The sequence below is a fragment of the Rattus norvegicus genome, chromosome 1 (assembly GCF_036323735.1).
Source record: "Rattus norvegicus strain BN/NHsdMcwi chromosome 1, GRCr8, whole genome shotgun sequence".
Taxonomy (NCBI): domain Eukaryota; kingdom Metazoa; phylum Chordata; class Mammalia; order Rodentia; family Muridae; genus Rattus; species Rattus norvegicus.
In genome coordinates, this window is record NC_086019.1 from 102,390,255 (window position 1) to 102,416,452 (window position 26,198).

The window sequence follows — 26,198 nt, forward strand, 5'->3', positions numbered from 1 at the left end:
CTTCAGGTCCAGGTGGTGTATGGACCACAGGAGCCCTGCTGCTTGAGAGCCCCTATCTCCCAGTTCCCAGGGGCCCTATACAGTTTCCTCTTGGGCCAGGGATGTGCACAGGGGTATGCAGTATTGGTGGTCTTTCCTAGTCTGCAGTCTCAGGAGTGCCTACCTCTCTGGGTGGTGAGCTCTCTCTCCCATGGGGTTTGAGCAGTGAGCCTATTTTTAAGATAGTGCCATACTGTTCTTAACATTATACCGCTTCAATTTAAAATAGAACATGAAACAGAGATGTCTCTAGCTATATATTTCTTAGAGTTTTTAAAATTTGTGTTTTATTTATTTTCATTTCAAATGTTATCCCCCTTCCTGGTTTCCCCTCTGCAAATCCCCTGAACCATCCCCCCTCCACCCTGCTAATACGAGGTTGCTCTGTCATTCAACACACATTTTCATCTCATGCCCTAAGCATTCCCCTATATTGGGGAATCAAGTCTTCACAGGACCAATTTCCTGCCATCCCATTAATCCCAGATAATGTTACCTAAGCAGCTGGAGCTGTAGGTCCTTCCATGTGTATTCTTTGGTTGGCAGTTTAGTCCCTAGGAGTTCTTGGGTTCTAGTTTGCTGATATTGTTGTTCATTCTATGGGGTTGCAATTTCCTTCAGCTTCTTGAGTCTTTTATCATATTCCTCCATTGGGTTTCTCATGTTTAGTCTGATGGTTTGTTGTGAGCATCCATATCTGTATGGTTAGGCTCTGGCAGAGCCTCTCAGGAGACAGCCATGCCAGGCTCTTGTCAGCAAGTGCTTCTTGGCATCAGCAACAGCGTGTGGGTTTAGTATCTGCAAATGGAATGGATCCCTCGGTGGGGTAGTGTCTGGAATGGCCTTTCCTTCAGTCTCTGCTCCACTCTTTGTGATGGCAAAGATTTTTTGTTCTGGGTCTTTGTTTGTTTATATGTGTATTTCAAGACTACTTTATTTTCAGTTTCTCTGATGACTTGAATATTTTGTGAGATTGCATTGAATATATAACTTGCTTTTGGTAGGATAGACATTTTTACAAGATTATTCCTGCCAATTCAGAAGCATTACATTCTTTCCAACTTCTGGTTTCTTTTTCAGTGTTTTAAAATTTTTCCTCCTTTCTGTTAAGTATACATGTCTTATGTCTTTTAACTCTGGCATTCCTAAGATTAGTTATACCTTTACTGTATATATTTTTTCCATCTTTGCCAATGTTTTCTTCTCTTTCTCTGATCATAATACTGAAATTTCATCTATTCTTGATATCCCCAAACTCTCTCATGCTCCATTCATATACAGTTTTAAGTTTCTCAATGCCTACTATTTTGTGATCCAGTTCATCCTTACTTGGAATTCTATCCTTAACTTTCTGTTTGCAACATCATTTTTGTTAGAGTGGTATTACACAGAGGCTTGTATTTGTTTATTATATTTTTCCTTTCCAGAATAATTTTAATTTGAGTTTTCTTGTAAAATCCAAATTCTATTTTTTATAATTTTGGCTGCGACCCTAGCCTTTAATAGCTGAGTCACCTCTTCAGCCCCAAACTATTTTCACATCAGAGTTTGACTTCCCTATTTAATCATCCTTGACTTGGAGTTCTTAAAGTACTTTGACTATATTTACAGTCACTTTTTAATTTTTTTGTAATTTCTTCTAATTATTCCCTTTAGGGTGTCTTTTCTATGGAATTTATAATTTTTGGATGTGAATTGTTACTTTGGTTTTTCATGCATTAAAAATTTATCATTTTTAGTTAACACATAATGACATTTCTGTATTGAAATTTACACATGTTGAGTTAGGGGTTTTTTGTGGAGGAGGTGGCAATTTTTTTCTAAATCACCTTTGATCTTTCATCAGAAGTGTTTACATTGTTCAGAATGGGGCAATTCAAAGCAGTCATGGGAAGATTTTTATTTTTATTTTGTGTTCATTGGCATAATGCCCTATGTATGTTTGTGTATTACATACATACCTGTTGACTGCAGAAGACCAGAAGTAGGCTTGGTTCCCCTAGAACTGGAGATACCAATAGTTGTGAGCTATAATTTTAGTGCTGTGAAAAGATCTCAAATCTTCCAAAAGAATAGCTAGTAGCTTTAAATGCTGATTCATATCTTCATCTATAATGTCCGGGCCTTGATTTACTGTGACTGGTATGTGAGAATACAGCCTAAATTCAGGTCTTCTTTTTTATGGCATAAGCCCAATTCTTTCAATAGTTAGAAAAAACAATCTTCAGAAACTTTCTTCTGGCATTGGCAAGTAGTTCTGGGTATAAAATGTGGATAGGGCAACTAAAGAATGCTAGTAAGGCATCTTGCATATATCTTTGTCTTGTATGGCATCTGCAAATCCTCTAGGTGTGACAGTTGGAGTATCAACAAGATGTGTCATTGTATGAGGTTTTAAATGAGATATAGAGTAATACAGGTTTAGAGAAAGTATAGATTTGAATTTTTAAATTTACTCTCATAACTCAGAAATTGATAGGTATGAAGGTAAGTGCAGTGTCAACATACTCTGTTCTTGCTAGAGATGAGGACATGAGAATCAGGGCTACACAGTTGTACCTTCCAAGTCAGAACATGACCCCATCCTTCACAGGCAATCTCATCAGCTTACTAATTAATTTTTCTTTAATGTTTGTCCTTAAGTATTTATGACAAACTAGTTTTTCTTTTCTTGGATTATAATGTCTATGTGAGTAAAGAAGAGATTACATTCACATAATCATTCACTTCAGACATTGTAACAATGATTTTTGTCACAACATGCCAAGAAAAAAAAAGACTTTATAGCTGCCCAGTACTGTTACCGAGACAACTCTTCAATCCCCTGGGTTTACGTCTTATGGTTACCCTCCATCAAAGAATCTTGTTGAAGAATTCATCAGTGTACTTCCTATTCCACAGATTTAGTTCTCTGCTTCAAAAGGAGTAGCATATTTGAATTGAGTGGCACATAGGCTTGCTCTATTACCCATGATTGTACTAAACAATGACATACTGAGCAGAAGGTTTCCCCGTGCCTGTTCATGGCCTTCAGTCTTAGAATAGACAGGTTCTGTCCACTATGTTCTCATTGAGTATTGTTAAGCTAAAGCAAAACGACAGTCCCAACAAACTACAGTGTATCTGGTTAACATTTCTTATGGTAATGCTTTTTATTTTTGTTTCATTTGGGATTTTGTTCATTCTATTCTCCCATTCTTTTGTGGGTGAATAAGCTTATTGAAGTGTGGGGGTGTTCATATTTTCATTACAATATCACAATAGATAGTACATTCACTGTCCTATACTGCTGGTGGCTAGAAATAGAACCCTGCCTTAGACTGCTTCCCCCAGTATCTTAGGTGAAAGAACACACAATATGTCCTTAAATTTAAATGACTTTAAATTGTCATACATTTTACATAAATAAGAAACACCCAATATTTTCAGAGCATGGTAAGCAGTAGGTGAGCATACTGCTTTAGATGCAGATATGGATCACAATGACACCTTTACTCAAAGATTAACCTTGGATTAAGGAAAAGTTTATGCTAGAGAAGTTCAAATCTCAGAATGTAAACATGAGACTTGATTTTTTTCACTGAAATTAAGTAGATAATTTGAAAGTGAGAAATCCAGCAAGAATACTGGCTTTTCCAAAGTGAGAAATAAACTGGTTGTGGAGACACCATATTTTTCTTCAGATAAAAATATATCATAGAAGAAAATTCTGAGACAAGAGTTAGTAAGGAGGACAAGTAATTTCTAAAAGTTTTCTTTGGTTTGTAAAATCATGGCCCATTGACATGTCCTGTGCATGACTAGCATGGACATCTTCAGGACTTCTTCTAATTCATCTACCACTGCAACCTCTGATGTAGCATAATTTCATCAGCCAAAATTGTTCTACTAAAAATTTCAAAGTTGGCTAAAACAGCCCAGTCAGGAATTTGATCCTTTAGCTCTTTCTGTCTTCTTTTCTGAAACCATGGTGCCTCTAGCTAGAATAGAAGATCCAAAACATATTTTTCAACTTGTTTTTTTATGAGGACACACGGCCTCAGATGCAGAGCCTAAGGGAGGAAAGACTTATATAACTCTCATTGGCAATGAAGTAAGTGTCCTTGAGAACTTGTGACTAATGCCACAGCTGTACTCATTAACATTCAGAAGCACAAAATGTTCACAAACACATGAACAAAATATATAGCTATCTGTGCATCACTGGATATGTATCCATCAGTCTTATGACTGGGCAGATATATATATATATATATATATATATATATATATACATACATATATATATATACACATATATATATATTAATAGGATGTTCTGGATTTTTACCTTTGGGCTCCTGTATATTCCCAATTTTTTGTGTGCCCTTACTGACAATGAATGCTATGTAACAAGCAAGGATTATTTTTACCATGAAGGAGATATGACAATTGGTGCATTTTTCCCTCTTCATATTTTGTACACAGGTAACAAAGTTCCTCATAAATATGTGCCAAACAATTTCCAAGATGTTCATATACAGTAAGTAGAATTATTCATTTTAAGAGTTCAGAATTTTTATGACAGTGCTTATATAGATTAAAACTTCCTTTAGTTTTTCCACAATCCTTTTACATTCTCAAATTTTTAAGTATATTTTCTGGTGTATATTTTCCTCTTTAATAGGAAAAGTGATCATTTTGATGTTTTTCATTTTATATTCCCTGTGATTATTCAATATCCATGATCCTTTCTTTGCCATGCTTGTAACACCACATAATTTGAATATTCTCAGCATTATGATTTTAGAGTATGGATGATTTAATCTAAGTATGACCTTGAACTTACGGGTTTTCTAGAAGTCTTGATGAGCTCTTGAGTGAAGAGAGGATGTAACTGAGTGAAGAGATTCCTGAGTGACTAGAATGTTGCCAGAGTGACAAGTACTGTCTATGTTACATCTAGCTAATTTCAGAAGAGGACTGTCACCATTAAAATTTGGGAATCTTTACCACTCTACACATATTGTCTATACCATTTTCATTTCATTGTTTTAGGGGTTTTTGTTTGTTTTGTTTTGTTTTTGTTTCTTTTTTGGTCTTAAACTTTTTTTCACAGAAAGATTTTAAATGCCTATTTGCTTGCCATATATGTTTCTAGTGTTTTCCTCCTTTATGTATGTGTGGTCACAAAAATACTCTATCTGCAAGGATGACCACTTAACGGTGGTTTTAGGCTTTTCTGAAATTTGCAATATTAAGAAATAGTATCAGAAAGGTCTGATTTTTTAGGAAAATAATAAAATAAATTAAGTTTTTCTCTTTATAGAGGAGATAAAGGGTGTTTATCCAATGGATTTATCGAAAATTTTAATGGATCCATGTAAAAAGATGATGAAGTAGTGCAATAGATCTTTTAGGCACCAAAACTAGATAAGATTGATGAAGGTAAGAAGTGTATGCTGAAAGGGGCCAGATATAGGTCTCTCCTGAGAGACACAACAAGAGTATGTCAAATAGAGAGGTGAATGCTAGCAGCAAACCACTGAACTGAGAACAGGACCCCTTTTGGGGGAATTAGAGGAAAAATTGAAAGAGCCAAAGGTGCTTTCAACCTCATAAGAACAACAATGCCAACCAACCAGAGCTTCCAGGGACTAAACCGCTACTGAAAGACTATACATGGTCTGACCCAGGGCTCCAACTGCATATGTAACAGAGAATAGCCTTGTTGGGGCACCAGTGGAAGGGGAAGCCCTTGTTCCTGCCAAGGTTGGACCGCAGTGCAGGGGAATGTCAGGGTGGTGGTGGTAAGAGGGGATGGGGGGAACACCCTTATGAGGGAGGGGAAGGGGATAGGGGGCTATGGACAGGAAAGAGGGAAGGAAAGGGAATAACATTTGAAATGTAAATAAAGAAATATATCCAATAAAATTAATAATAAATTGTCACAGAATATAGGTTTTTGAGAAAAGAAAATAACATCATTGATGATTGTTTTAAGTACTTCAAATCTAGGAAGTTTCTGCATACTCAGTAATGTGTGAGTTACAGGACACAGTACTTACAGTAAGAGACTGTTTACAGTATGTAGACATCATCATCACATTGGTTCACTCTGAGCATTAGGAATGTGTATTTCATTCTGAAGAAAAGAAGCAGTCAACTAGTAAAGGTATGAATCAGAAACCATTGGTATACAATTTCACAGGGCAAAAAAACATAGTTATAATTATCAATGTTTTATTTGATATATTCTTTACTTTTTCCTCAGCACATAATTTCTGGGTGTTTACAATAAAAAGTAAAGCTATGAGAAAATCAGTAGGAAGAAAATATATAGAGAAAAGGAAGAAAGAAAGAAAGAAAGAAAGAAAGAAAGAAAGAAAGAAAGAAAGAAAGGAAGAAATTAAGAAAGGAAGGATGAAAGAAAGAATACTTATGAAGGTGAACTTTGCTCAGTGTGACATTACTGTGTAACTGTTAAATCTTTGGTGGGGTGTAAAGCTAAAAATCAAAGAAAGTAGAAGAAATATGTTCAAAAGTAAAAAATCATGAGATATTTGGGGTCTTGATACATTTAGTATGAAACTAACATAGCAAAGATGGTCACAGAGCAAAAATTGTATATCTATAAACAATAATTCCTATCTTAAGGAAGAAATTCATGGTCGACACAATTGCTTAAGGATCACATGTTAAATAACTTCACAAATATGTGTTATACTCCTAGCAGCTGGAGGACACTGGATTCTGGGTGGAGTTCCTTCTATTTCATTATAATTAAGGTCTCTTCTTCCTCTCCTTTTCCTCTGTTCTCTTCTTTCAGCAGCCCAGGCACCATTGTATATGTGTATGTGGTATTTTGTACATAATGTAACAACAGGCCCATATGTGGAAAGAGTATACTGTCAGGTATAGGAGCCATAAGTAGCTGGCTTTTCCATGATGAGTAAACGGATCATATCCTATAAAAATATTCATTTTTAGAGCCAAATTTTATATATTCAAAAATAAAATCAAAGTAGTTCATTACTTGAAAAGAATATTTTCACTACAAAATATTAACAATCTTGCCTTATACAGTTCCCAGACATATTTTTCCGTATATGCTTATATTTGTATTATAATTTCTCTAGTAAAAGAATAGAAAAATGGAGCTCCTACAAGTTTTCTAGGATATTTCTCTAGTACCTAAAAGTGATCTGAAATTGCTTTGTCCGTTTTATCCTTCTGTATATTAGCAGTGAAAATAGTTCCACCATTAAATATATCTTTATCCTGTACACATTTCTCCACTCTTGCCTGTGGCCTTACAATTGAGGCCTCTATGACCAAGAATTGCAGCCTCATTGTCTTTTCTTCATACGCAGTTGGAATGGCCATTGAATATCCTTTAAATCCATTCATGGAGGTCTCTCATGTATTGGGACTATATTCATTTATTTGAGAAGTACAACTGTGGTGTGTGCTTTACTGTATTCAATGATATTTTGGATTCTATAGTTTATTCTCTAACTGGCATTTGGGTTGTGTTTGCTAGCTCCCCTTTTTTCTGGACAATTAGTAAAGTAGCTATGATAAACAAAGGTAATTTCCAGCAGAGCTGGAACCACAAACAGAGGCAACCCTTCAAGCCCATCACCCTCTCTGATGTAAGAGACATTGTCATGGTTTGCTTAGGTGAGTACTTATAGCAGTCATTGTCAGCACTGTGGATGTTTTTCTACCATTTACCTCAAACTATCACTTGCAGAAATAGATATAGATAACAGAAATAGATGAAGAAAATATCTAGACTTTTGTAGTTAATTTTCTTTTAAATTAACAGATTAAAAAATCATTTAATTGTATGATGTTTCAACTTTATCTCCTCTAATTGAATAAGTAAACAATTCATGGAGTAGTCTCTAATTTGTAGTATAAGTTGTATGATGTAGTATACATTTAGAAATAATACAAGAAATTTCTCAGAATTCTGACCTTTTCTGCAGATTTGTCTGTATGTTCTGTTATGATCTTTATTCTAATAAGAATCTTATAAATAACCACTTATTAAGATTATTTTTGACTATTCATTACCTTATACTTTTATTAAACTATTATTACCAATTTCTTAACATTTTCATATTGTCTGAAACATTTGTAGACATTTTTATCTTATTCCTTGGTGTGATTAGTTTTATGTTAACTAGACACAAACTAGAATCACTGGAGAGGAGGAACACTCAATTGAGTAATTGTCTCAATAACATCAGGCTATCTATATGCAGACTTGTAGGGTATTTTCTTAATACTTACTTGTGTGAGAGGACCCAGTCCATTGTGGGTGGGGTGCCACCTTGGCAAATGTGGCCCCGGGTTCCAAAAGAAAGGAGACTGAGCCAGCCATAGTGAGCAAAACAATAAACAGCATTACTCTGTGGCCAGTGGATCAGCACCCATGTACAGGGGTCTGCCTTACTTGATTACCTGTCCTGACTTGTTCCAATAATGAACAGCAATGATGAAGTATAAGCTAAATATTCTGCAAAGATTTGTATCAACTTGAAACATGCTAAAGTCACCTGAGAAGGGGAGGGAGAATAAGTTAAGAAAATGTCTCTATTAAATTGGCTTGTAGGAAAACTTGTAATAGTATTACTCAGCCCATTGTGGGTGAAGCCATTCTGAGGCTGGTAATCATGAATTCTCTAAGGAAGCAGTCTGAGAATTACATTATGAACAAGCCAGTTAGTAGAACCACTCTGGCCTCTGTATCATCTCCTGCCTCCACTCTTTGGCCCTGTTTGATATTCTGTCCTGATGTCTTTCAGTGATGGATTATGGTGTGTAGGTAATCACCTAACAAAGCTTTCCTCCTTACCTTGTTATTGGTCATGGTGTTTCACCACAGCAAGAGTAATCATAATAAAGTTACCAAAATAATCCTTTCCTCCTTAGTTTGCTTTTGGTCATGGTCTTTCATCCAGTAAAAAATAACTAACTAAAATACTTTGTTTCACATTAAAAAACTTAGTATGGGGTGGTTGGGCGGGATGGGAGAAAGTTTCATATGGTATTACATTGCTCTTCTTGTTTTTATTATTTTTTATTTTGAAACAGAGTTTCTCTAACTCATATAGCCCTAGTAGTCCTAAAACTTAGGCAAAGTCCTGTTTTCTTCTGCTTACTGCATGCTGTGACTGAAGAAATGCACTCCAATTCCCAGTGAAACATTTTTATTTCTCTCTCTCTCTCTCTCTCATATATATATATGTATATATATATATATATATATATATATAATTTGTTTGCTTCTTTCTTCATTCTTTCCTTCCTTGAAACATACATTTTTCATTTAGCCCTGGATGTCCCAAAACTGTGTACACCATGCTGACCTCAAAATCAGACATCTACCTGCTTTTGCCTCTTGGGTACCAAACAGTGTGTACCATCAAACACAGGTTCTATGTTTTATTTTTTTAAATATCAGTGTGCTTGTTTTTTTAATTTTCCTGTTTGTTTTTTAAACAAACACACACACACACACACACACACACACACACACACACACACAAGAAAGAGAGAGACAAAGACAGAGAGACAGAGAGCATGGATCTGGATGGGTAGTAATCTGGGTAGGAAAAAGAAAAAAATGAGAAAAAATAAAAATAAATCTGGTCATTTTAAGAAAATAAAGATATTTCACATGCTTGTGAACATGTAAGGACTTTAAATATATTAACATGAACGTTTAAGCAATCTATAGAATGCATATTTTGAACTGATTGTATCAAAAAATAATAACATAACAAGCAAAATTTTGTTAAATTTTGAAAAAGGTTTGTTACCATATATGAATTATAAATGTTCATGACATACTATGCTTTCTCAAAATTTGAATCTAAAATAAAGTGATGAAATCTTGGAGACAATTCCCTACCTCCTTATCATTGCTTTATGTTGGGAAGCTTGGATCCCCTATATTGTTTGATCATTAAATATATAGTGCTGATTGCACTCAATATTGTGTTTGTAAGCTTTCCTTACGTGTATGAAATTGTCAAGATGATACCTGTCATATTTATGTAGGTATGTTTTAAATCTATTTTGTCTATTGACAAAAACTATATTCATTTTTTTCTCACAATTCTAACCAAATGCCCTCCATTAGACACATATTTTCAATTTTATTTTTGCCTTGAAAGATATTTATTAATTCTTTACTAATTTCATACAAAACATTTTGAGCATATTCACCCACACCACCCCATCTTCTCATATTTCTCTTTGACCCTTATCCTCTTACAAAAATAACTTTTTTCCAGTCAAGTGCAGTTTGTATTCTATTTTGTACTCTAGTGTGTACTATTGTCACTGGAACCTTCCTTTGAGTGTGGTTGACCTCCTAAGGGTCACAACAGTGAAGAAATAAACTATCTCTCATCTAGTAACTATCAAATCTCAATAGTATTTTGGATCAGGGTGAAATTTCATGCCTACCTTCTCCATGTTGTTATTGTATCTTATTTGAGCATACATAGTCTTGTACATGATTTCATAATCATGCTGAGTTCAAATGTGCAAGTCTTGTGGGCAGAAAATATTGTTTCCTTGATGTTATCCACAGCCTCTGGTCGTTACAATCTTCCTATTTCTTTTTGCCATGATTGCTCATCCTTGTTGGTAGAGGTGTGATATCTAACACACATTTATAGATTAGCACTGCATAGTCTATTATCTGTATCATGATGAGGCATTGGTTTATGTATTATTTCTCATTTGCTGTAAAAAAGAATCTATGAGGAGGGCTGATGGATGTACTAATTCATGGGTACAGCAATAAGTCATTAGTGGTTGATTTTGTATTTTAACATAATAAGACTATTAAGTTATCCTCATGTGTCTATGACTTACTTACAGTCTTGCACTTTTATAGTACCATGCATGTTTTCTATACTATAGAGTGAACTTATATTGAGTCAGACAAAGGTTGGTCCACATGTAGCATGTGTGCCCATCTTAGTACAAGATGGCATAACTGATAAACCCAATCATTACTGTATCCCTCACAGTTCACAACTTAGTGATAATGATGATTATTTCATTTTCTTTGGTAAGTATGAATAGCATCTCCAGCACTTTGAAATCTAGCCTGGAGAAATATAGAATCTAGGTGACTAACAGCGTGATTTCTCCAGAGTGATTCAGGTATGTAGTGTCCTCAGTCATAAAGTCTTTCCATCAAGTTCTGCAGGATCCAATCTTGTGTCTTCCTGATAGATATTCTAGATAAAGAGTAGGAAGATGTATGATATTTGACTTTCTAAATGTGATTCAGAATGGCTATTTTAATTGTATGGAAGTTCACTGAGATGTGGATATGGTGTAGTTAATTTTGGTTCCTAGTGTATTTGATTTGAGAATTCCTTTTAAATTGTTATTCTTTAACCCGTTTTAGAGTCCAGTCTTCATCCCCCTCCCAGTCTGCCCCCTGAACACTCCCCATCCAATACCTCCTCTGCCTGTCTCCAACTACCACATCACCCCTATGAGACCACCTGTCTTTCTGGGACCTCAAGTCTCACCAGGATTAGGTTCATCTTCTCTCACTGAGGCCAGACCAGGAAGTTCTCTGCTGTATATGTGACAGGGGCTTCATATCAGCTGGTATATGCTGTCTATTCAGGGGTTCAGTGTATGAGAGATCTCAGGGGTCCAGGTCAGTTGAGAATGCTTGTCTTCCCATGGACCAACCCTATCCTCAGCTTCTTCCACAATACATTTTTACTTAAAATATTTTCATAGCTTCTTTTTGTACTCCTATTTTCATCTTTGTAGTCTCTCAGGTCCTTATTTGGTTGCCATGATTTTATCCTGATAAATACAAATGCATCCTTACATATTTGTTTTAAATTATGACATACATGAAGTCTATACTTTTCTTCTGTGCTATGTTACAAGAAAAAATCAACTTGGTTTAAAGGAAACACACCTTGGACATTAAATTTATAAATTTCAGCAGCTTCACAAAAAAGGAGTATGGAGGAAGGAGGAAGAAAGGCAGCATTCTTTGTGTCATCATGCAAATCAGATATGTGGCAGATGAGCAGCTACATGAATGGAAAAAAAAGAAGTTTTAGAAAGGAGTACTGCAGTACAAAGGATCAAAAATACAAACATTACTTGCAGCAAAACTGAAAAACACAAAAACAAAAATTAATACGTGTGTGTGTGTGTCTAAAATACCAGAATTCAGCAGAACAATTCTGCATCTAAAGATGTCTTGTTCCTTTTATTTTCAAGTATGTTTAGTGTAGAATTATTCTTCTTCCCTATGCGTCTTTCCAAAATACAAAACATAATGTGGCTTTTTTATAAAAGCCCTGAAAATGTCTTATTATGAAATATTTTATGTGTAACTGAAGAACAATTTGCTAAATCTAATCTTAAGGAAACTGTTTAGTGAACAAAATTCTTTTGCACTAAAATGCAGTGCTATTTCTTTGTGTATGTTTCTTTGGCATCATTAAAGGTCTAATTTTTTCTCTTACCATATTATTATTAGACAAATCAACAGTTGCCTAGCAAGGTAAAATGCTCTAGGTGCAAGTTTGAGGAACTTAGCTCAGACCTTCCAAACAATATGAGTATACTCTTCTATTCTAATGATCATATGGAGGGTAAAATAGGGAGAGGTAACTCTCTACAAGTCATCTGGCTAGAGGGCAAGACTTATGTGTTGAAAACAAGGAAGGAACTGTGAAGTCAATTGGCAGGGAACTATTTATTCACTGCAGTACAGAGAAAGGAGAGGCAGAAAGCCTTCATGATTTCAAGGTCAGATTTGTTTACAAAGTGTGTTCCATCCCAGCTAAGGCTACATGTTCAGAATCTCTACCAGTCAATCAAATTAGTTAGTCAGTCAATCAATAATTAAACAAATGATTAAGAGGCTCCCTGTGAAATCATGTGAACAGCCTAGACTGACCCTGGTTGTCCTTCTCGGCCGCAAACTCATAGTTCATGAAACTGATGAACCTACACCTACACAAAACCTCACATCTAAATAAGTGCTATATAAAACTGATGAACACACACAAAGGTGAAATAAATTTGGGTGAGGTTTCACAGAAATTAATCCCATTAACTGAGAGGCGGAGCCAAGAAGATCTTCTGTTCTATATAGTGCGTGCCAGACCACCCTATTAAAAAGTCATAGAAATGACACCTGTGGCAATATATTATTTGAATTAATTTTTTGCTAACTTTTAAGGTGGATATTGTCACAGAAAAGTGGGTGACTGGATCAAGATACATTATTCTTTCATAATCGTAGAGACTGAAAGGCCAAGTTCCAAACAAAAGTTTGGCTGTTTTTCAAAACCTAATTCCTTATTCACAGAGTTTTTTTTTAATTTTTCCACACATGAAAGATAAACAAAGCAATATAATGATAAACTAGTGTCCCAGACAGAATAATTAATGAGTATAGGATATTAATAATCTCATCTATTTAAAATGGTCATTCTCATTCCAGTTATTCATGAGAAGATATTAAAATAATGAGTTCATAGAAACATTTATATTTATATTATAAAACCACTGCACAAAAGAGCAAGGTTGTATGGTCTATGGCTTCCTCCTGTATAATTTTTTGAAATCTATGCAGGTATAAGTTTAAGAACTACCAGTTTGTTCTGGCCCTGATGTTTGCCATTGAGGAGGTAAACAGAAACCCTCATCTTCTACACAATACAACTATTGGATATGATATCTATAATATTCCATATACTGAAAAGAATATTCTTTATAGTGCCCTTCTTTGGCATACAGGGATAATCAATCCCCTTCCTAACTGTGACTGTGGACACAAGAGAAAGTCACCTGTTGTACTCACAGGACCATCATGGTCAGCATCTGCCCATATTGGAACACTGCTACAACTCTACAAAATACCTCAGGTGAGGAATGGGATGTGAGAACTAGGAGACAATCTCCCTTGTTGACATTATAGGTATCTGAAAATGTAAAATAGGGGGACTGGAGTTAATCAACTATCAAAGAAAAGTATGAAGATACTTAATAGATCCACAATTCCATTACTTAAAATAGAATGAACGGAGAAGTGGGTGAGACAAGCTAGGTTATTGGAACTGAAGGTCTAACACCAATTCATGTTAAAAATGTATTGAGTTTATAAGATAAGTCCATCTTCATCTTGACTCTATCCATCTGTTGATTTTGATCTGAGGTTGTGTCGCATAGCAATGTATTTTATTATCTCTTCAGCTCACTTTTGGGCCTTTTGATTCTACCTTGAATGATCAGGGGACATCTAATTCCCTCTATCAGATGGCTCCCAAAGACACATCTCTATCACTTGCCATAGTCCTTTTGATGCTTCATTTCAGCTGGTCCTGGGTTGGTCTGATGCTCCCAGATGACCACAGAGGTACTCAGTTTCTATCAGACTTGAGAGAAAATATGGAGAGCAATGGCATCTGCATAGCATTTTCGAAAATGATCCCTGGCACATGGAATGCATTTTCCAATGCATTATGGAAAAGTATGGAGAAAATTGAGGAATCATCAGCAAATGTGATAGTTATTTACGGGGACATCATTTCTGTAGAAGGATTAATTCGGCACATTGCACAACTGTTAGTTACATGGAAAGTTTGGGTCTTGAACTCTTCATGGGATGTTGATAACCATTCTGATTATTTTATGGTAGAGTCATTTCATGGGAGTCTTGTTTTTTCATACCACCATGAAGAGATGATTGAGTTCATGAATTTTATTCAAACAGTTAATCCCTACAAATACCCAGAGGATGATTATCTTCCTAAGTTTTGGTTTTTGTTTTTCAAGTGCTCGTTTTCTAAGTTTGACTGTCAACTTTTGGAGAACTGCCAACTCAATGCTTCTTTGGAATTACTACCCAGACACATTTTTGACCCAACTATGAGTGAAGAAGGATACAATATATACAATGCTGTGTATGCTGTGGCCTATAGTCTCCATGAGCTAAGTCTTCAACAAATACAAATACAACCATATATCAATGAAAAAGGAATGGTATTCTCCCCCTGGCAGGTAATATTTCTTCCTAGGTTTTATAATATCAGCAATGTGGCAATTTTAATATTTCTTAAGGCATTATAATTTGGCATTCTATGTGCTAGACTATGTTGTCAATAACAAGGGATGTATTGTTTCTACATCTGGAGTTAAATGCTAAATTCTGAGTAAGTGTTTTTTTTAATAAATTGGCAGTAACAGGAAAAATCTTAAGCTAATATTAAATTCATATAACATGTTACCTCACATTTTTCTTCATAATATTTTCAATGTAAAAAGTTGAGATTTCTCCTCTATATTTCTCAGAGAAGAGGTTAGTGTAGATCTTTAAGGGTTAAAATGCTCCTCAGCACTTCCACGGGTTATAAAGTTAAGGACCACTTTAAAGTGTACTTCAGACTTTCAGGCCTTCTTTTTTTCAGGACAGAAGCTTCAAATATATTCCAAAAGTGAATAGGTGAGGTTAGCTTATCAAGGAGATATGAATTAGCTCAATTCATGTACATTGGTGTCTTTGTATCTTAGCTATATTTAGTTCAATGATTTATCTAGTACAGAATGAGACTTCTGAAATTTAATGCATTTCAATTCAAGCATCTTTCATTTACTCAGGATCTTTGATGGCTCCTTTAAAAATTCTTCTTATCATGTGGGCTTAAATGCATTGATGGTCAGGGGGCAACCATGAAAGTTATTTGTGTTTCTCAAGGGGAGATAATATGTCAGTGAGAAAGGAGTGACCCAGGTATGGTTTTCAGGGAAATCACAAAGCTTTGTCTAACTAGCAGTCCGGTTGGGTCTTCATTTATACAGGTTCCACAGAAGAAAGATGGCCTAATGATGTAGAGTCAGTTACCAGTTCTCCTGGCTGAGTGGAGTTTGCCAAATATTTTTAAGTTTAACCTGTTCCAACTATTAAGCTTGGGTTTGTTTAGGGGTAGATATGCAAGAAAATCCCTGGAGTCATGGCTTCATTTATAAATGTCTAGATTTCTGCTTATTTATACCTGTCACAATCTCCAGGACATAAGGAAGATTTAAAAATAGGGCCACATAAGAGAATTTCCTTAAAGGGCAGAAGGACTAGTAAGTTTATGACTTTCCTAAACATTCAGACATAATTTTCTCTGAAAAAAAAAACATAAAATGAATCATAATGCAGAAAGTTTCCAAGAATGCTAGAGGCAGAGACCAACACATAAAAGAGAAATGGCATGAAAATGATCCAAGCATTTGGCTTACCTTTGTTGAAATTGTGACATACAACTGTCCTAGCTTCAACGACTTTCACCATTTCGGTTGGACATGACGGTGTCAACTGAGATTTCTTTTATTTCTTTAAAAATGTTTTAGTATCTCATATGATTTTTAACCTATTTTTTTTGCATTTCTTTTAGCTTCTCCCTTTCTTAAGGACCACAATAAATAAAAGTCATGTGAAAGGACACACAGTAATGGATGGAGGAAGAAACTTAGATACAAAGTATGACATTCTTAATTTTTGGAATTTTCCAAGTGGTCTTGGATTAAAGGTGAAAGTAGGAACCTATTCTCTAAGTTCTTACAAGGATGTACAGTTCTCTTTATGTGAAGGGATGATACAGTGGCCTACAAGGTTTACAAAGGTGAGTTGTGACTTCTCTCACTTCTCTGACCTTTCATAAAACTAAAGTAATTCTCAGGATGTAATGATCATTAGACTTTTACTCAATACCAATAAATATTGAACTATCCCTAAGGATCTGCACATAAAAACAGATACCATAGACTATTTTCTCATCAATGCTTCTGCTCAATGGCTATATTTGTTTTCAAGTTTGTTAGCCCATACATGTCTTAAAAAGAATGCCTATTAGATACTGCCTCAGAACACTGATAGATTCATTTGGTCACCTAGATGAAGAAATTTCAGTTAGGTAAGGTTACATATTATTTTCCCAGCCTCTGAAAAGGCATAATATTATGACAAATGTGTGTGTGTATGTTTGTGTGTGGGGGCATGCATTCATGTGTGTGTGTGTGTGTGTGTGTGTGTGTGTGTGTGTGTGTGTGTGTGTATTAATTGACTTCATGTAAATCATCAAAAAAAGTAACTAAGGCAAGTACAGGTTTTTTGGTTTTTTTTTTTTTTTTGATTGTTTGTTTTTTTTTGTTTTTTTTTTTGTTTTTTTGCTGACTTTTCAAGTACTCATTATATTGTAGAAAAAATGTTTTAAAAGCCAAACAAGGTGATGACAACATGTTCATAGATCAGAATTACAGCAAATTTAGACATGAAAGAATGTGGTTCCACACTTCTATCACCTTTTCATTCTGTTTGTGACCGTAGCCAGTGAAATACTGACCACCATTTAGAGGTGGTTCTTATCTCAGTAAGTGCCTGTATAAAACTATGCATGGAGATGCATAAGATTTGCTTCCATGATGAATCCAAGACCTATAAAGTTGTTAGTCAATGTTATCAACCACTTTCAATATAAAAGATCCCCCTAGCAGCCAGTAAGCATGAATACAAGTTAAATCTGAATGCATATCATGGCTTTCTTGAACACTACTTTAATCACCAATACTTATCAACATCTTCAGGAATTGGACCAAGGATTAAACATATGGGCTGTGTAACTGCAAATCAGATAAAATTAGCAATACCAAAACCCATTAGCAGCTAAACCCCTCAATTGTAAGGTGAAGCATTTGAAAATTAACTGGGGCTGGAGAGATGGCTCAGCGGTTAAGAGCACTAACTGCTCTTCCAGAGGTCCTGAGTTCAATTCCCCAGCAACCACATGGTGGCTCACAACCATCTGTAACAGGATCCCATGCCCTCTTCTGGTGTGTGTCTGAAGACAGCTGCAGTGTACTCATACAAATAAAATAATCTTTAAAAAAAAGGAAAATTAACTGCTCAATTATACTCATAAATTCTCTATTTACTCAAAATTTTCAAAGAATCCCAGTCATTTGCTAATAGATTTTATTTCTATCAGATTCCTCAGTCTGTATGCAGTGAGAGCTGTAGGCCTGGACTCAGGAAAGCTGCCCAGGAAGGCAAGGCTGTCTGCTGCTTTGATTGTACTCCTTGTGCAGAAAATGAGATTTCCAATGAGACAGGTAAATACTGGCTTACAGAGAATTTCCAGCTTGTCTGCAGGAGTCTGCTATACCTAAGCAAATGGGAAAAGACTGGAGATAAGAAGAGAGTATCTCATATTCCCTTGTTAGAAATTTAAGCATTGCTACTAGTTTTATTTCCTTTTGAAATCACACTCTCCAGATATTGAAATCATCCTTGACTTACATTGCTGATCCACTGCACATATTTATCCCTGAATACTCACCTTGCCCACACATTAATGGCCTTTTTCATTTCACCATGGACACAGTGTTTTTAGCACAATTTCTTTATATTTTCAAACAGTACACAGTCACATGTAGGATTCCCTTAAAACTTGGATTCCCCACAACATCGTAATCATTATTTCCAGTACAGGAATTTATTGTTGTTGTTGCTGCTGTTGTTGTACACAGTAGGAAACTAAGCAGTTAGGTTTGATTTCTCCAGTATATATGTTTATTCTCACCCTATTTTCATCCCCTTTGCTCAGTACTTCCACAAATTCTATTATTTCATGGAAATCTGTGGGACTGCCTAGTCCTTTCCTCTTTTTGTAACCAGTATAACATGTATCTCTATTATAATCTATTTAACAACTAACATAAAGATATAAGCAAATAAATATAATATTTATCTTTCTAGGATTGCCTTACTCAGTTTAATCTTTTCTTTTTTTTTTATTATTGACTTGCGTATTTCTTATATAGATTTTGAGTGTTATTCCCTTTCCCGGTATCCGGGCAAACATCCCCCTCCCCCCTCCCCTTCCTTATGGGTGTTCCCCTCCCAACCCTCCCCCCATTGCCGCCCTCCCCCCCACAATCTAGTTTACTGGGGGTTCAGTCTTAGCAGGACCCAGGGCTTTCCCTTCCACTGGTGCTCTTACTAGGATATTCATTGCTACTTATGAGGTCAGAGTCCAGGGTCAGTCCATGTATAGTCTTTAGGTAGTGGCTTAGTCCCTGGAAGCTCTGGTTGCTTGGCATTGTTGTACATATGGGGTCTCGAGCCCCTTCAAGCTCTTCCAGTTCTTTCTCTGATTCCTTCAACGGGGGTCCTATTCTCAGTTCAGTGGTTTGCTGCTGGCATTCGCCTCTGTATTTGCTGTATTCTGGCTGTGTCTCTCAGGAGCGATCTACATCCGGCTCCTGTCGGTCTGCACTTCTTTGCTTCATCCATCTTGTCTAATTGGGTGGCTGTATATGTATGGGCCACATGTGGGGCAGGCTCTGAATGGGTGTTCCTTCAGTCTCTGTTTTAATCTTTGCCTCTCTCTTACCTGCAAGGGTATTCTTGTTCCCCTTTTAAAGAAGGAGTAAAGCATTCACATTTTGATCATCCGTCTTGAGTTTCATTTGTTCTAGGGATCTAGGGTAATTCAAGCATATGGGCTAATAGCCACTTATCAATGAGTGCATACCATGTATGTCTTTCTGTGATTGGGTTAGCTCACTCAGGATGATATTTTCCAGTTCCAACCATTTGCCTACGAATTTCATAAACTCGTTTTTGATAGCTGAGTAATATTCCATTGTGTAGATGTACCACATGTTCTGTATCCATTCCTCTGTTGAAGGGCATCTGGGTTCTTTCCAGTTTGTGGATATTATAAATAAGGCTGCGATGAACATAGTGGAGCACGTGTCTCTTTTATATGTTGAGGCATCTTTTGGGTATATGCCCAAGAGAGGTATAGCTGGATCCTCAGGCAATTCAATGTCCAATTTTCTGAGGAACCTCCAGACTGATTTCCAGAATGGTTTTACCAGTCTGCAATCCCACCAACAATTGAGGACTGTTCCTCTTTCTCCACATCCTCGCCAGCATCTGCTGTCACCTGAGTTTTGGTTCTTAGCCATTCTCACTGGTGTGAGGTGAAATCTCAGGGTTGTTTTGATTTGCATTTCCCTTATGACTAAAGATGTTGAACATTTCTTTAGGTGTTTCTCAGCTATTCGGCATTCCTCAGCTGTGAATTGTTTGTTTAGCTCTGAACCCCATTTTTAATAGGGTTATTTGTCTCCCTGCGGTCTAACTTCATGAGTTCTTTGTATATTTTGGATATAAGGCCTCTATCTGTTGTAGGATTGGTAAAGATCTTTTCCCAATCTGTTGGTTGCCGTTTTGTCCTAACCACAGTGTCCTTTGCCTTACAGAAGCTTTGCAGTTTTATGAGATCCCATTTGTCGATTCTTGATCTTAGAGCATAAGCCATTGGTGTTTTGTTCAGGAAATTTTTTCCAGTGCCCATGTGTTCCAGATGCTTCCCTAGTTTTTCTTCTATTAGTTTGAGTGTGTCTCGTTTGATGTGGAGGTCTTTGATCCACTTGGACTTATGCTTTGTACAGGGTGATAAGCATGGATCGATCTGCATTCTTCTACATGTTGACCTACAGTTGAACCAGCACCATTTGCTGAAAATGCTATCTTTTTTCCATTGGATGGTTTTGGCTCCTTTGTCAAAAATCAAGTGACCATAGGTGTGTGGGTTCATTTCTGGGTCTTCAATTCTATTCCATTCATCTATCTGTCTGTCTCTGTACCAATACCAGGCAGTTTTTTTTATCACTATGGCTCTGTAATATTGCTTGAGTTCAGGGATAGTGATTCCCTCTGAAGACCTTTTATTGTTGATGATAGCTTTAGCTATCCTGGGTTTTTTGTTATTCCAGATGAATTTGAAAATTGTTCTGTCTAACTCTTTGAAGAATTGGATTGGTATTTTGATGGGGATTGCATTGAATCTGTAGATCGCTTTTGGTAAAATCGCCATTTTTACTATATTAATCCTGCCAATCCATGAGCATGGGAGATCTTTCCATCTTCTGAGGTCTTCTTCAATTTCTTCCCTCAGTGTCTTGAAGTTCTTATTGTACAGATCTTTTACTTGCTTGGTTAAAGTCGCACCGAGGTACTTTATATTATTTGGGTCTATTATGAAGGGTGTTGTTTCCCAAATTTCTTTCTCGGATTGTTTCTCTTTTGTATTGAGGAAGGCAACTGATTTATTTGAGTTAATTTTATACCCAGCCACATTGCTGAAGTTGTTTATCAGCTTTAGTAGTTCTCTGGTGGAACTTTTGGGATCACTTAAATATACTATCATATCATCTGCAAATAGTGATATTTTGACCTCTTCTTTTCCGATCTGTATCCCCTTGATCTCCTTTTGTTGTCTGATTGCTCTGGGTAGAACTTCAAGAACTATATTGAATAAGTAGGGAGAGAGTGCGCAGCCTTGTCTAGTCCCTGATTTTAGTGGGATTGCTTCAAGTTTCTCTCCATTTAGTTTAATGTTAGCAACTGGTTTGCTCTATATGGCTTTTACTATGTTTAGGTATGGGCCTTGAATTCCTATTCTTTCAAGGACTTTTATCATGAAAGGGTGTTGAATTTTGTCAAATGCTTTCTCAGCATCTAATGAAATGATCATGTGGTTTTGTTCTTTCAGTTTGTTTATATAATGGATCACATTAATGGTTTTCCGTATATTAAACCATCCCTGCATGCCTGGGATGAAGCCTACTTGATCATGGTGGATGATTGTTTTGATGTGCTCTTGAATTCGGTTTGCCAGAATTTTATTGAGTATTTTTGCGTCGGTATTCATAAGGGAAATTTGTCTGAAGTTCTCTTTCTTTGTTGTGTCTTTGTGTGGTTTAGGTATAAGAGTAATTGTGGCTTCGTAGAATGTATTCGGTAGTGCTCCATCTGTTTCAATTTTGTGGAATAGTTTGGATAATATTGGTATGAGGTCTTCTATGAAGGTTTGATAGAATTCTGCAATAAACCCGTCTGGACCTGGGCTCTTTTTGGTTGGGAGACCTTTAATGACTGCTTCTATTTCCTTAGGAGTTATGGGGTTGTTTAACTGGTTTATCTGTTCCTGATTTAACTTCGGTACCTGGTATCTGTCTAGGAAATTGTCCATTTCCTGAAGATTTTCAAGTTTTGTTGAATATAGGTTTTTATAGTAAGATCTGATGATTTTTTGAATTTCCTCTGAATCTGTAGTTATGTCTCCCCTTTCATTTCTGATTTTGTTAATGTGGATGCACTCTCTGTGTGCTCTCGTTAGTCTGGCTAAGCGTTTATCTATCTTGTTGATTTTCTCAAAGAACCAACTTTTGGTTCTTTTGATTCTTTCTATGGTCCTTTTTGTTTCTACTTGGTTGATTTCAGCTCTGAGTTTGATTATTTCCTGCCTTCTACTCCTCCTGGGTGTATTTGCTTCTTTTTGTTCTAGAGCTTTTAGGTGTGCTGTCAAGCTGCTGACATATGCTCTTTCCTGTTTCTTTCTGCAGGCACTCAGTGCTATGAGTTTTCCTCTTAGCACAGCTTTCATTGTGTCCCATAAGTTTGGGTATGTTGTACCTTCATTTTCATTAAATTCTAAAAAGTTTTTAATTTCTTTCTTTATTTCTTCCTTGACCAGGTTATCATTGAGTAGACCATTGTTCAATTTCCACGTATATGTGGGCATTCTTGCCTTATTGTTATTGAAGACCAGTTTTGGGCCGTGGTGGTCCGATAGCACGCATGGGATAATTTCTATCTTTCTGTACCTGTTGACGCCCGTTTTTTGACCAATTATATGGTCAATTTTGGAGAAAGTACCATGAGGAGCTGAGAAGAAGGTATATCCTTTTGCTTTAGGATAGAATGTTCTATAAATATCCGTTAAGTCCATTTGGCTCATGACTTCTCTTAGTCTGTCTACATCTCTGTTTAATTTCTGTTTCCATGATCTGTCCATTGATGAGAGTGGGGTGTTGAAATCTCCCACTATTATTGTGTGAGGTGCAATGTGTGTTTTGAGCTTTAGTAAGGTTTCTTTTACGTATGTAGGTGCCCTTGTATTTGGGGCATAGATATTTAGGATTGAGAGTTCATCTTGGTGGATTTTTCCTTTGATGAATATGAAGTGTCCTTCCTTATCTTTTTTGATGACTTTTAGTTGAAAATTGATTTTATTTGATATTAGAATGGCTACTCAAGCTTGCTTCTTCTGACCATTTGCTTGGAAAGTTGTTTTCCAGCCTTTCACTCTGAGGTAGTGTCTGTCTTTTCTCTGAGGTGTGTTTCCTGTAGGCAGCAGAATGCAGGGTCCTCGTTGCATATCCAGTTTGTTAATCTATTTCTTTTTATTGGGGAGTTGAGGCCATTGATGTTGAGAGATATTAAGGAATAGTGATTAATGCTTCCCGTTATATTCATATTTGGATGTGAGGTTATGTTTGTGTGCTTTCATTCTCTTTGTTTTGTTGCCAAGACGATTAGTTTCTTGCTTCTTCTAGGGTATAGCTTTCCTCCTTATGTTGGGCTTTACCCTTTATTATCCTTTGTAGTGCTGGATTTGTAGAAAGATATTGTGTAAATTTGGCTTTGTCATGGAATATCTTGGTTTCTCCATCTATGTTAATTGAGAGTTTTGCAGGATACAGTAACCTGGGCTGGCATTTCTGTTCTCTTAGGGTCTGTATCACATCAGTCCAGGATCTTCTGGCCTTCATAATTTCTGGCGAGAAGTCTGGTGTGATTCTGATAGGTCTGCCTTTATATGTTACTTGACCTTTTTCCCTTACTGCTTTTAATATTCTTTCTTTATTTTGTGCATTTGGTGTTTTGACTATTATGTGACGTGAGGTGTTTCTTCTCTGGTCCAATCTATTTGGAGTTCTGTAGGCTTCTTGTATGCCTATGGGTATCTCTTTTTTTAGGTTAGGGAAGTTTTCTTCTATGATTTTGTTGAAGATATTTACTGGTCCTTTACCTGGGAGTCTTCACTCTCTTCTATACCTATTATCCTTAGGTTTGATCTTCTCATTGAGTCCTGGATTTCCTGTATGTTTTGGACCAGTGGCTTTTTCCGCTTTACATTATCTTTGACAGTTGAGTCAATGATTTCTATGGAATCTTCTGCTCCTGAGATTCTCTCTTCCATCTCTTGTATTCTGTTGGTGAAGCTTGTATCTCAGCTCCTTGTCTCTTCTTTGGGTTTTCTATATCCAGGGTTGTTTCCATATGTTCTTTCTTGATTGCTTCTATTTCCACTTTTAATTCCTTCAACTGTTTGATTGTGTTTTCCTGGAATTCTTTCAGGGATTTTTGTGTCTCCTCTCTATGGGCTTCTACTTGTTTATTTATGTTTTCCTGGAATTCTTTCAGGGATTTTTGCGATTCCTTTCTGTAGGCTTCTACTTGTTTATTAATCTTTTCCTGTGTTTCTCTAAGGGAGTTCTTCACGTCTTTCTTGAAGTCCTCCAGCATCATGATCAAATATGATTTTGTAACTAGATCTTGCTTTTCTGGTGTGTTTGGATATTCCATGTTTGTTTTGGTGGGAGAATTGGGCTCCGATGATGCCATGTAGTCTTGGTTTCTGTTGCTAGGGTTCCTGTGCTTGCCTCTCGCCATCAGATTATCTCTAGTGTTACTTTTTTCTGCTATTTCTGACAGTGGCTAGACTGTGCTATAAGCCTGTGTGTCAGGAGTGCTGTAGAGCTGTTTTCCTCTCTTTCAGTCAGTTATGGGGACAGAGTGTTCTGCTTTCGGGCATGTAGTTTTTCCTCTCTACAGGTCTTCAGCTGTTCCTGTGGGCCTGTGTCTTGAGTTCACCATGCAGGTCACTTTCAGCAGAAAAGTTGGTCTTACCTGTGGTCCTGAGGCTCAAGTTCGCTCGCGGGGTGCTGCCCTTGGGCTCTCTGTGGTGGCATCAACCAGGAAGATTTGCGCCGCCCTTTCCGGGAGCTTCAGTGCATCAGGGTTCCAGATGGCCTTTGATGTTTTCTTCTGGCGTCCGAGATGTATGTGCAGAGAGCAGTCTCTTCTGGTTTCCCAGGCTTGTCTGCCTCTCTGAAGGTTTAGCTCTCCCTCCCACGGGATTTGGGTGCAGAGAACTGTTTATCCGGTCTGTTTCCTTCAGGTTCTGGCGGTGTCTCAGGCAGGGGTCCTGCCGCTCCTGGTCCCTCCCCCACGGGAGCCCAGAGGCCTTATACAGTTTCCTCTTGGGCCAGGGATGTGGGCAGGGGTGGGCAGTGTTGGTGGTCTCTTCCGCTCTGCAGCCTCAGGAGTGCCCACCTGACCAGGGGGTGAGGTCTCTCTCCCATGGGTTCTGGGAGCAGAGAGCTGCTGCAGGCCGGGATCCGCGGGTGTGGGACTTCCGGTAAACACAGGACGTGCCCAGTCCTAGAGGAATTCTGCCTCCGTGGGTCCCGAGCTCACCAGGCAGCTTTCTTGCAGCAGAAAAGTTGGTCTTACATGTGGTCCCGAGGTTCAAGTTCGCTCGCGGGGTGCTACCCACAGGCTCTCTGCGGTGGCAGCAACCAGGAAGATCTGCGCAGCCCCTTCTGGGAGCTTCAGTGCACCAGGGTTCCAGATGGCCTTTGGTGTTTTCCTCTGGCGTCCGAGATGTGTGTGCAGAAAGCAGTCTCTTCTTGTTTCCCAGGCTTGTCTGCCTCTCTGAAGGTTTAGCTCTCCCTCCCACGGGATTTGGGTGCAGAGAACTGTTTATCCGGTCTGTTTCCTTCAGGTTCCGGCGGTGTGTCAGGCAGGGGTCCTGCCGCTCCTGCCCCCCCCTTTCTTTTTTTACAGACAGGTTTTTTTGTTTGTCCCTGGCTGTCCTGGAACTAACTCCATAGGCCAGGTTGGCCTCCTGCCTCTGCCTCCAGAGGGCTGGGATAAAAGGCTTGTGCCACCACTCCAGGGCTCAGTTTAATCTTTTCTATTCCCTTATGCTTGTCTGGAAATTTCATGATATCATTTTTAACATATAAGTATTAATACTTTGTTATGTAAATGTATCATATGTTCTATGTTCATTCTTCTATTGGAGAACATCTAGTTTGTTTCCAGTTTCTGTTTTTGTAAGTAGAGCAGCAACAAACATGGTTAATCAAATGTTCTGGTGATAGGATAAAGCATACTTTGGGTATATTCCAAAGAGCAATAAGTTTGGATTTTGAGGTAGACTGACTCCCATCTTTCTGCAGAAATGGCA

General features: G+C 37.2%; 1 protein-coding gene across 3 annotated transcripts in view; it reads left to right on the plus strand.

The window, feature by feature from the left end:
• The first annotated feature begins 4,352 nt into the window (after positions 1-4,352).
• Vom2r37 (vomeronasal 2 receptor, 37) overlaps positions 4,353-26,198 on the plus strand; it is a 61,666-nt gene continuing 39,820 nt past the window's right edge. Inside the window, exons 1-5 of one of the 3 annotated variants that reach the window (XM_039091454.2) lie at positions 4,353-4,561; positions 13,673-13,964; positions 14,293-15,099; positions 16,482-16,709; positions 18,072-18,195. In XM_039091454.2, coding sequence (XP_038947382.1) covers positions 4,353-4,561; positions 13,673-13,964; positions 14,293-15,099; positions 16,482-16,709; positions 18,072-18,195 — 1,660 coding nt within the window. Of the gene's footprint in view, positions 4,562-7,979; positions 13,965-14,292; positions 15,100-16,481; positions 16,710-18,071; positions 18,196-26,198 lie in introns of those variants that run through there. The other 2 variants (XM_039091443.2, NM_001099487.1) reach the window with 2 other exon arrangements.